General features: G+C 34.2%; 1 protein-coding gene across 2 annotated transcripts in view; it reads left to right on the top strand.

Moving 5' to 3' along the window:
• Positions 1–11,878, top strand: part of NIPBL (NIPBL cohesin loading factor) — a 188,411-nt gene extending 176,533 nt beyond the window's left edge. For both annotated transcript variants that reach the window (XM_040630495.1, XM_040630496.1), the window contains 7 exons: positions 509–616; positions 1,120–1,320; positions 4,470–4,616; positions 6,324–6,598; positions 8,232–8,406; positions 10,149–10,337; positions 10,899–11,878. In XM_040630495.1, coding sequence (XP_040486429.1) covers positions 509–616; positions 1,120–1,320; positions 4,470–4,616; positions 6,324–6,598; positions 8,232–8,406; positions 10,149–10,337; positions 10,899–11,264 — 1,461 coding nt within the window. In that variant the 3' untranslated portion in view covers positions 11,265–11,878. The remainder of the gene's footprint in view (positions 1–508; positions 617–1,119; positions 1,321–4,469; positions 4,617–6,323; positions 6,599–8,231; positions 8,407–10,148; positions 10,338–10,898) is intronic.
• Positions 11,879–12,128: the final 250 nt, after the last annotated feature.

The raw sequence follows: 12,128 nt of genomic DNA, 5'->3' as shown, positions 1-12,128 counted from the left end.
AGCGAGGGAGGGAACACAAGCAAGGGGAGTGTGAGAGGGAGAAGCAGACTTCCCACCGAGCAGGGAGCCCATGAGGGGCTTGGGATCATGACCTGAGCCAAAAGCAGATGCTTAACGGCTGAGCCACCCAGGCGCCCCGATGTCATAATCTTAAATGGATAATCTTAGTGTAGGAGCTCTTTATGTTTAAAGAAACTTTACTTCATACTGAAATTGTTTCAATTTCACCACATCAGTATTTTTGCTGATGCTTCATTGCTTTTTTTTTTTTTTGCTTTAAGATAAATCTAAGGGAAGATTAATCATTTTTAAGACAACACCAAGACATGACATATATAAGAATGCCTATAAAGCTAAATACATATATCCCAGATATACAGCGAGTTTTGACATATGTCATCATCATATAGAGCTTTTACTATTGTGATGTCTTATAAATCCTTTATTTATTTATTTATTTATTTATTTATTTATTTATACTAAAAGAATGCCTTTATTTTTATTTTAGTGTGTGCCATATTTAATTGCTATGGGAACAGACCCGGAACCAGCTATGAGGAACAAGGCTGATCAGCAACTTGTGGAAATAGACAAAAAATATGCTGGATTTATTCATGTATGTGTTTTTAAATTGTATAACCTTAATTTAAATGTCTTTCTTTGGTATACCATTTCCTTGATAAACGTCCTGCCCCTATTCATACTAGAATAAAATATTTTGTTTAGTATTTACTTGTAAACATGCAACTAGGCTTATTTAGAAGTATTTACTTCTAAACAAGAGGTGTTTGTTTAAGATTAACTCTTAAGATTGAGCTAGGGGTGACAGTCCAGCAAGCATGCTGGACTCAAAATAAGGATGCGTGGGTTCTAATCCCTAACTGTGTGAGCTTGGCAGTAATAGTTCTTCTGATTCTTGATTTTTTCTTGCATAAAATGAGGGAGTTGCAATAGATGATCTCTGATATTCTTTCCAGCACTTGTGTTCTGTGATTTTATTATTTTAAATAAGAAAGCCAAACACTGGAGTTAAGCTTCTGATTCTAATGCTCAAAGTATATTTTTAATTTGACTCTTAATTAATTTCCATGTCAAAAATAAGGCTTTTATTGATTTCAGATGAAAGCAGTGGCTGGTATGAAGATGTCTTACCAGGTACAACAGGCAATCAACACTTGCCTAAAAGATCCTGTAAGGGGTTTCAGACAAGATGAGTCTTCTAGTGCTTTGTGTTCACACCTTTACTCCATGATCCGTGGAAACCGCCAACACAGACGGGCCTTTCTAATTTCTTTACTCAACCTCTTTGATGACACAGCTGTAAGCATAAAAAACTTATTATTTTAAGAAAATAAATGTTCTATAAATTTTATGCCTGAAGTAGTCACCATTTTGAAAATATTACCATTTTAGTAAATAATAATGACTGTATTAAATATGTGTTTCTTTACATTTTCTGTAGTAATTATAAGGTATATAGTCAAATTTGGAGGGGAAATTTTACATGAGTATAAATACAGTGAGGGATAAAATATAATTGTGTCTCCATACCGAGTGTCTTATAAACTTTGATAACATTTCCTTTAAGCATAACTTTAAATAAGCTGTATCACTAAGCTATCACTTTGCAGGGGAGATAGGTTACTTCAATAAATAAGGTGAAATTTCACTTATCTCTGTCACACCCAAATATTGTTAGAAAAACTGTTGTAGGTTTTTGACTGCTGGGATCCTTATTTGTTAAACTTGACTTCCTTAATGAAGAGCCCATTTTTGTGTAATTACAATTTTGATCCTTTGGGTTATTGCACAAATTGCATTGGCCAGGTCCGTAAGCCAAGAAAAGAGAATGTCCTGTTCTTTAAGTTTACCTCTTGATTTATTCATTCATTTTACACAAATATTTATTCAGCACTTGCCATGTGTGGTAGTCATTGTGCTAAGAGGAAGATAAAATAGTAGATAGGACAGATGTAGTATCTACCCACATAGAGCTTATCAGTTAGCTTATGTGTGTGTGAAGTTTTGAAAAGAACAAAAGAAGGGGTTTGTGGGGTTTTTTGTATTTTAGTCACTTAAAAGTTGACTTTGTTATTATCCCAAAACCAGAATTTTTTTCAATAAAACAAAATTTAAATTGCCAGAATGTAGATACCTTACTAGACCTCTTCTTTTTGAGTGCTACATGAAATTTTTTGATATGTGATCTAGCAAATAAATATTACAAGGATCTATTTCAGAAATACTTGGAATATAATTTAATCGTCATCATCACCACCACCATCATCATATCATCATCAGTATTAAGTTTTCATTGTGTATGGGGCATCATGGTGGGAATGGAAATGGTATGATATGGTAGTCTTGCCCTCACTGATCTTACCTCCCTCCAGTTGTGGCGATAGGACACAATATAAAGGAAGTAAATATAGTTAAGGTTAGCATATTCTGCGTGCCAGGTAGTTTGTGCTGTTGATACTGCTCTCGTCCTTATCTCGTCTCCTGAGCTTCATTCCTGTGTGGTTTCATTGGCCTGCTGACTGTCATTAGCTCAGTGTTCTGTCATCCCAGCATGCACAGTACTAAGCTGGTAATTCAGCTGTCGTAACGCAGTGCTGTCTCCTGATTGTTTCCAACAAACGATGTCAGAGGAGGAACAAATCACTGAAGGCCTGAGAGATTAGATGAGATAGAGCTACTACTGCTTAAGCCAGGGGTAAAAACGTAATAAAGGTACAAAGATAAGAATGTGTGGGAAGTAATGAATAGATTGTTATTTGACTGGAGCAGAAGGGTCATAATGAGGCATGGTTTATGAAGGATCTTGTAGACAATGACAAACCAAAAAAAAAAAAAAATTTGAATAAAGTGATGAGGACAAGTGCCAAAGAGCATTTTAGGAACATGGATTTTTTCGCGTTGTGTTCACACTGGAGGTAACAAGGGATCTATTATGATGACAGTAGGAAAGAAAAGTGTTGTGAAGAAGTAATAAATTAAATGAGGCTGTGTGAGAATTGTAAAAGGATAACTGGAATATTTTTGTCCTGAGCACCTGAGAAAATAAAAGGATTGTTGAAAAGGAGTTGAGAAGGACATAGAGGAGTAGTCAAAGAGGTAGGAAGAGAAAACTAAGAAAGAAGAAAATTTGAGGAAGGAAAAGATGGAGAATAATGTCCAGTGCTACTCAGAAGTCAAGGAGAATAAGATATTTTAAAAAAAGAAATGGGGCGAGATTAGATGGCAGCAGTCAAGCAGTGAGGGACACAAGGTTGATTGTGATTAAGAGTGGTGAGGAAGACATGGAAGGAGCAGCTCTAGAGTATTCTTTTAAGAAATTTGATTTTTAAAAGGAAAGAGCAATATAGGACTTTTTATGACCAAAGTTGAAGAATTTCAGAGTTATAAAGTTTTATTCAGAGTAGTCCTGAACATTTTCAGTTTTAGGAGATATATATATAGAGATATATATATATAAATTAGTATTAAAACTAATAGACAAGGTGGAGTTCTATGTGTGCATTTCCCCAACTTTAACACGTAGGTGTTGATACATATTTAAAAATTAAAAATAGAGTGCTAGCAAGTTTATTGCATCTGTCCTATGGAGTTTTGTTGTTGCTGATGCCGCCGTTGGGTTTTGCGTTGTTTGCATGGCAGGATAGGTAAGATGGAAGGAGGGAGTGTGTTTTGATTGTCGTATTTTCTCTTTCCTTTTTTTTTTTTTCCTGAGCTGTGTTTTAAAGGAATTTAAATATTAATGTGCTTTTCTGTCTGTATTCATTCTGTATGATTATGAAATGCTGGAAGTCTCTGTTTCTTCTTTTTAAAGCAAACAACTAGTAGTAACCATAACTTTTGCCTTAAATTTTGCCTCCCTCAGAGTTTTTAATATTGTGAGATTATGTTATGGCCCTGTCAGAACGACTCATACTCTGAGTTTTGAATATGTACGAAATGGACAAATGTTTTTTGAATACATGAACTTTGATTTTTTTTAACCCACATGTTAGTACTATGATTACTGCTTATTTTTGAGGGCAGAATAGTAACTGTGTGTAACTGATCTCCATATGGGTTAAACTCTTAGAAGCACAATGACAAATCATTATGAATTCATATGTATACTTTCTGATGTGGTATGGATTTATCATAAAGATTCCATATACTCTATAAGAAAATTTCAGGGAATTCCACTTCGGTGCACTGAAAAATTTCACCTCTTCCCTTCTTGAGGTCCATGGTATAAGTCATCTCTGAAAATGGGTATAAGATTATTTTATAAAATCCATTTCTGTTCCCCCCATCCCTTTTTCTTACCTTCCTCCCCTGCTCTCTCCCTCCCTCCCCTACCCTTCTCTTTCTGAACCACTGAGGTGAAAGTGCCCTCTAATATTTTTTCTAAAAAGGCCTTTTGGATGAATTTCTAGATTATCCACTAAACGTGTACCTTTTTTTAAAATTTACAGAAAACAGAAGTGAATATGCTCTTGTATATAGCAGACAATCTAGCCTGTTTTCCATACCAGACACAGGAAGAGCCGTTGTTTATAATGCATCATATAGACATAACACTCTCAGTTTCTGGTAGTAACCTACTGCAGTCATTCAAGGAGGTAAGTTACACACATTACTATTCTTAATGCATCCGTCAAAGTGCAGGCATGCTATTCTCACTGTTTTGTTTCCATTGTTCTTTTTTTTTCTTTTCACAGGTAAAGTCTTTCTAAATGAATTTATTGAAATCTGGGCAGTGCTTGAATTGGGGAGAAGAAGTGGGTTGCCATTTCATTTCTGTTAAGAAAGACCTAAAACCATTCCATTCCAGATCATTTAAGTAGAAATATATACACACACATATACATATTTATATATGGATTATTCTTTTGATAAGCCATCCCACTTCTTTTTTTCTCTTAATTTAAGCACTGATCTTAAGTGTTTGGTGTCCATTCATATATTCATTTAAACCCCATTTTAAAGCACCTTGCTATCTATAAATCTGGTAATGCTGTAGATCACAATAGTATACTTGAAGAGATATAAATAGCTTACTTATAGGGAAAAACTAAATGTATAATACTGTTAATTTCCGTATCCCTGAACACCAGCATCATAATGGAACTGGCATATTTTGTGCCCAGAATCTTTCCCGAGTTTATTATAAACCTTATGTCTTCTCTTATGGTTTTTTAGGAGGAAATGTAATTGGTTTCATTGTAGTAGCACCTGGTATAGCACTTGAACACCTAGTAGGCCCTCAGTAAATTATTTAAAAATTATTTGGAATATTTTCATGTGCCTGATGATACAAGTAGATCTCATTTTATAAAACTTTGTGCTCAGAACTCCCCCTGATCACACTCGTAAATCAGGAAATTGTTATAACACCCAAGGGTTGGAATTACAGAGGTAGCTAAACCCTTGCTGCTTGAAGTGTGCACTGGGACCCAGCAGCACTGGCCTCACTTGAGATCTTGTTAGAACAACAGAACCTCAGGTCCCACCCTGGACCTGCTGAAACAGTCTTCACTTTTAACAGAATCCCTAGGTGCCCCTTAAAGTTTGAGAAGTTAGTAATTTCCCAGAAACTTTAGTCATCATGTTATCTTATTTTATTTCACTTACTGTTATGGATATACTTGTAAATGTTTCTCCTGTTTTATTTCTTCTTTAACAATAATAATTGCTTTGTAATCTGGTATTTTCCCTCTCTTAAATCCAGCTGACTTTATTTCTTTTTAAGAGCTAACAGTTTCATAAAGTACCAAAAACAAAAAACAAAACCCACGGAATTTAATTTAGGAAAAGTTGCATATTGTTGAAAGTTCTTAAAAGGGAGAGTTTGATAGAAGTTGGGGTGTTGAAACCTATTGTATTCTCTCGGTTAAATTATATTTAACACTTTTTTTTTTTTTTTTTAATAATCTCTTTGCCCGATGGGCTCAAACTCATGACCCTGAGATCAAGAGTCACATGCTCTACTGACTGAGCCAGCCAGGCACTTAAATTAAGCGCCCTTACTTAAATTATAATTACTGTTTTTCCTCTAGAGTGGTTTACCTATGTATCAAATCAACACTTTTGTAACTAATTTATCTTTCATCTCTGTCCTATAACAGAATTGTTTCCCTTTGATATTTGAGAAGGGCTTTTGGGGAGCGGGGCACCAGAGCAGTGGATTATGTATGATTTTGTTTAGTCTTGGAACCTAATTGTTGTTTATGGAAAGTCAGAATATTAATTTTTTTGAAGCTTGTGAATAGAGCATAATTATTTATTAGTGGTATTTTGTTACTATTTTTCCTTTTTTCTCCCCCCAGTCAATGGTAAAAGACAAAAGGAAAGAGAGAAAATCATCACCTAGTAAAGAAAATGAGTCAAGTGAGAGTGAAGAAGAAGTTTCCAGGCCTCGGAAGTCACGGAAACGTGTAGATTCAGATTCAGATTCAGATTCAGAAGATGATATAAATTCAGTGATGAAATGTTTGCCAGAAAATTCAGCTCCTTTAATTGAATTTGCAAATGTCTCGCAGGGTATTTTATTGCTTCTGATGTTAAAACAACATTTGAAGAATCTCTGTGGATTTTCTGATAGGTAAGGTTACATAAGCAGTGAGAGAAAAAACTTTGTTCAAATTATAAAGAAATATGAAACCCATTTTTGATTGCATGTTTACTTTCATATTAAAAATGTTCCTTTTAAAAGAAGGACTTTGTTCCTTTTTGTTGCTATATAGTATTTTGTTGTGTAATATACCGCAATTTGTTTGCTCTTTTATTGAAGAGAGGAAAAACATTCCCTAGTTGCATTATAAATGAAAGGACTTACTTTGTTGATTTCCTTAAATAGGTCTTATTAGAGAATTAGGCTAATCTTAAGTTGCAAATTAAAGCTTTTAAAGAGCTATGAATAAAGAATAGATGCAGACCAACGAGGCTGAGCTCCAATAGAACCCAAATGGTCTGTAATGTACTCTACAAAGGAAGAGGTAGGAAAGTGCTGTTTGTTGTGAATGCCCCATAATTTTACCCATGATTAGTCACTATAGGTAACTTTTTTCTGCTGTATGAAACTTTGGTCATTTTTCATATTCATGAAAACCTTACATGAGGAATCAAAGTCAAATGTTCTTAGGGGACAGATCATGAAACAGAGTAAAGTAGATTTGGTATAAATTTACTGGCAAACTGGAAAGAGAATGTTTTATTTAAAGGGCTCAGGTATTACTCAGACATTCATCAGTTTGTTACCATGGAAGAGGGTGGGCATGATGTGGCCAGGAGCTTCCACTTTTTCAAGAGAAGCTAGATAATCCAGGTTTTAATGAGAAATATCTTGATGTTAAATGTTGGCAACTAGTTCAAAATAACATATAAAAACCTGTAAGGTCTTAGAGCGATGCTAGGGAGTTGAGAAGATTTTTAAGCAAGAGTTATTAATAATATGAAACAGGTTTGTAAACATTCTGTCTGCTGTGTAGAGGATGAGTAGTTGGAAGGCAAGGAAGTAGGAGGTAAACCAGTATTTATATTGAAACTATTCTATAGTCACGATCATGGTATTCAAAAACAGACATGAGAAATTATTTTCATTTAAATGATGCCTCTGTTCAAGACAAATACTGATGGAAACAAGAGGATATTATTCTTTTTAATCTTTGCCTTTATGTCTTTACTTCCTTTTTTAAAATTATATTTATTTTTGTGTAGAAGTTCACTGTTTGAAATCTGTGTGACAAAAAGTTTAATTAGTAAATGACGTTTAACTACAATATAAATACCTGAAAAACTTTTTTTTTTAAATTTTAACTACAATATAAATACCTGAAATTTTAAACTAGTTTTAAAACTAGTTTTTTTAAAATTTAATTTAAATTTAATTTTTTAATTAATTTAATTTATAAATTAAATAAAATAATAAATAGTAAATATGTTTTTATATATATAAATAATAAATAAAATAAATAAATAAATTTAAATTATAAATTAAATAAAATAATAAAATAAAAAAATTAATTTAAATTTAATTTTTTTTAAAATTTAAAACTAAAATTTTAACTACAATATAAATACCTGAAAAGCTTTTTTTTTAAATTATATTTATTTTTGTGTAGAAGTTCACTGTTTGAAATCTGTGTGACAAAAAGTTTAATTAGTAAATGACGTTTAACTACAATATAAATACCTGAAAAACTTTTAAAGTTAATGACTTTGTTTTCCCAAAACAGTAAAATTCAGAAATACTCTCCATCTGAATCTGCAAAAGTATATGATAAAGCGATAAACCGAAAAACAGGAGTTCATTTTCATCCCAAACAAACACTGGACTTCCTGCGGAGTGATATGGCCAATTCCAAAATCACTGAGGATGTGAAGAGGAGTATAGTAAAACAGTATCTAGATGTGAGTAGTAAAACCAAAATCTATTTCCTTCTAATAATACTGTCAATTCTTTAGGGAGAGATAGCTCTCTCCCTTACATGGAAACTTCATGAACTATCAGGATTACGTTTCTCTATGTGGTTTTAATGAGTTACTTGAAGCTTGCCTTTCCCATTTCACCCATTGCATCATGTTTTGTCTTAGAAAATACCAGCCCACCACTCATTTTATTTTAGTGAGAATGAGAGTTTTTAGGCATATTTCAGGAAAAAGCCATGCCCACATATGTATTTTTTTTTAATTCAGATTACATGGTTTATAGTTCATAAAAGCAAAAATCAGGAAAAGTCATCCTCCTGCCCTCCTCAGCCATTCTGTTGCTTTCCTTCCTGACAACCACTATTACTGCTTTTTCATGTTATTCTTACAGAAGCATAATACAGATGTATATGCTTGTGTGTATCTTACATATATACTCAGCAAGTATGTGAGAGTGTGTGTGTATAAACTGTGCTTTTTAAATGTCTTTAAGAATAGGCAAATTCATAGAGACAAAAAATGGAATAGAGGTTACCAGGAGCTGGGGAGAGGAAGGAATGGGGAGCTGTTGTTTTAATAGGTACAGAATGAGTTTCTGTTTGAGATGATAAAGAAGTTTTGGAAATGATGGTGATGATTACCCAACATTGTGAATATACTTAATGGCAATGAATCAAACACTTTAAAATCATTAGAATGGTAAGTTTTATGTATATTTTACCACAGGAAAGTTATATGTTTAAAAACATGGGTTTTTTTTTGAGATTGTCCATAAAAAATAAATATTTTTTATTTTATTCTATTTAAAGCAACTAGCTGAACATAACTAATAATATTTTTGACCAAGAATGAAACCCACAGAGGGGTACCTGGTGGCTCAGTCAGTTAAGCATCCGACTCTTGGTTACAGCTCACATCATGATCTCCCTGTCAGGAGATAGAGCCTCACTTTGGCATTCTGATCCCTGCTCAGTGGGGAGTCTGCTTCCCCTCTCCCCTCCCTTTCTCCTCCTGCCCCCCATCCCCCGCTCATGCACTCTCTCTGTCTCCCTCCCTCCCTCCCTCTCTCTCTTGCTCTCTAAAAATAAATAATTTTTTAAAAATAATTAAACTACAGTGTTTTTCATATTATTCATTGACTGCAGACCTTATACTCTAAAGCTGAAAATTATTTTAGTTCTCTTTTTAAGTTCTTTAACATCCTTTTCTTCTTGTATCTTCTTATTTTGGCAGAGGGCAAAGGGGGTAGAGAACTTGACAGATGTCTGTCAGTAATTATTTTTAATCTGGTTGCTTGATGACTTGGATTAGGGTCAACAAACTCCAACTTATGAGTCAAATCTGGTCCCTGCTGCCTGTTTATTTTTTTTTTTATTTTTCCCTACGGCCCATTTAAATAAAGTTTTATTGAAACAGCCATGCCCATCCATTTATGTATTGTCTCTAGCTGCTTTCACACTATGATGGCAGAGTTATGTCGTTATGACAGAAACCATATGGCCTGCAAAGCTGAAAGCACTTACTGTCTGGCTCTTTATAGGAAATATTTGCCAGGCCCTATCTTGGACAATAGCTAAAATCTGTTTAGCTACTAAACTAGTACCCACACGCGACTACTGCCTAGAAAACATTTAGGAAAAAAATTAAACAGGAAACATTCAGGGATTTAGCAGTCTTCTTTAAGATTATTTATTTAACTCTAAATTCATATCTGATTTTTGTAGTTCAAACTTCTCATGGAACATCTGGACCCTGATGAAGAGGAGGAAGAAGGGGAGGTGTCAGCTAGTACAAATGCTCGGAACAAAGCAATTACCTCGCTGCTTGGAGGAGGCAGCCCTAAAAATAATGCAGCAGCAGAGACAGAAGATGATGAAAGTGATGGGGAGGATAGAGGAGGAGGCACTTCAGGGGTGAGGCGGAGGAGGAGTCAACGTATTTCGCAGCGTATTACGTAAAATGATTTTTATGTGCTTATATATGTCAGTCTATTAAATGTACACCAAGTAATGTAATACTTATGAGAGAAAACATTTTGTAGATAGAGATTCTCTACTTAACCATTTATACATCCTTTTGTAGAAAGTTTAACATAAAAGACAATAAAAAAGAAAAAAACAGAAATGAGACTTATCCAGCATAAAGGGTTATTAATTTTTCTTTGGATTGTATTAATGTGTGTCATCCTTTTTTATTGTTGCTAAGTTTTATGTAGCTTTATGGTTCATATGTATATATAATTTTATATATCAATAAGAGTAAAGACACGGGTACAAATTAAGAGTTATATGGTTTTACAAGTATATGTTAACCCCTTGGCGCTGGCGGTCACGGTGCGTCTCATTGCCGGCAATGGAAGTGTGCTGGGAAATCCCAACTCCCGGCGTCAAGGGATTAAAAGCAATAAAAACAAAAATTTCACTAAAATTCTTTTGTGTAACACTTCGTCTTTTTTCCCCCCCCCAATATTTTAGTCATTGAGAAGGTCAAAACGAAATTCAGACTCTACGGAGTTGGCAGCACAGATGAATGAAAGTGTTGACGTCATGGATGTCATCGCTATTTGCTGTCCAAAGTACAAAGATCGACCACAAATTGCAAGAGTAGTACAGAAAACCAGCAATGGCTTCAGTGTTCAGTGGATGGCAGGCTCCTACAGTGGCTCCTGGACTGAGGCTAAGCGCCGTGATGGCCGCAAACTGGTGCCTTGGGTAGACACTATTAAAGAGTCAGACATTATTTACAAAAAAATTGCTCTAACGAGTGCTAATAAGCTGACTAATAAAGTTGTTCAGACTTTACGATCCCTGTATGCCGCCAAGGATGGGACTTCCAGCTAATGAATTTGTACATGCAGCCAAATTTACAGGAATTTTTTTAAAAGGCAGAAAAACTTGAAATATCAACATTCTGGCAAAAAAAAAAATCAGTTTTATGAAGAGTAAGAATGGAACCTGGGATGCAGGAACAAAAGAAGGAAATGTTGGGCAAACATTTTTGTGGGAGCTCCCTTCGCTGTTGTGCAGCAGAAACAGATTCTCAGTTCATTTTTACTCCCACTGTATTATAGTTTAACAAAAATTGTTTATATCTTGGACAAAAAACTTTCTGTTTAAAAAATAAACAAGTGAATGTTGGAAATTAGTCTGTTAATGTTCTTAATAAAGTGTTCTTGGAGTTTAACCTAGCAGCGGATGGCTTTCTTTAGCTTAGCCCAGTTTCCAGGGAAGCATTGTTTTTTCCAGGCTGTAAAATGGCAGAATCTCCTGGATATATAATTTATTCTGTTGAAAAAAAAAAAAGCATGCAGTATCTATGACCTATCTGCAGAAGGAGTTTTTGTAAATGTAGATTTTGATGTATTAGGTCACCCTGAAAACAATACAAGAAAAGGGATCCCCAGGCAATCTGGTGGAGCGAATACTGCAATAAATTTTTTTACTTCTCTTTGTTACTTGTCTGTTTCCATTTGAATTTCTTATTGTAAAGATCTGTTTAAATCCATTTATATTATTTTGCAGTCTTTTATGTAAAATTTATTATATCACTGGTTTTCAAAGCAGAACATAAAATATTGTTTATACAGTTTGTATAGGCTGACTTCTGAATAATTGGTATCTATTATTTTCATTCCCATAAGAGGGTGTAAACAATTAACTCCAGGGTTTTATTGTATCCTGCAATATTTAGTATTAACTATATAT

Source organism: Ursus maritimus, unplaced genomic scaffold, assembly GCF_017311325.1.
Source record: "Ursus maritimus isolate PB19 unplaced genomic scaffold, ASM1731132v1 scaffold_15, whole genome shotgun sequence".
Taxonomy (NCBI): domain Eukaryota; kingdom Metazoa; phylum Chordata; class Mammalia; order Carnivora; family Ursidae; genus Ursus; species Ursus maritimus.
Note: the sequence above shows the minus strand (reverse complement) of the source record. Positions and strands in the feature narration are given on the sequence as shown.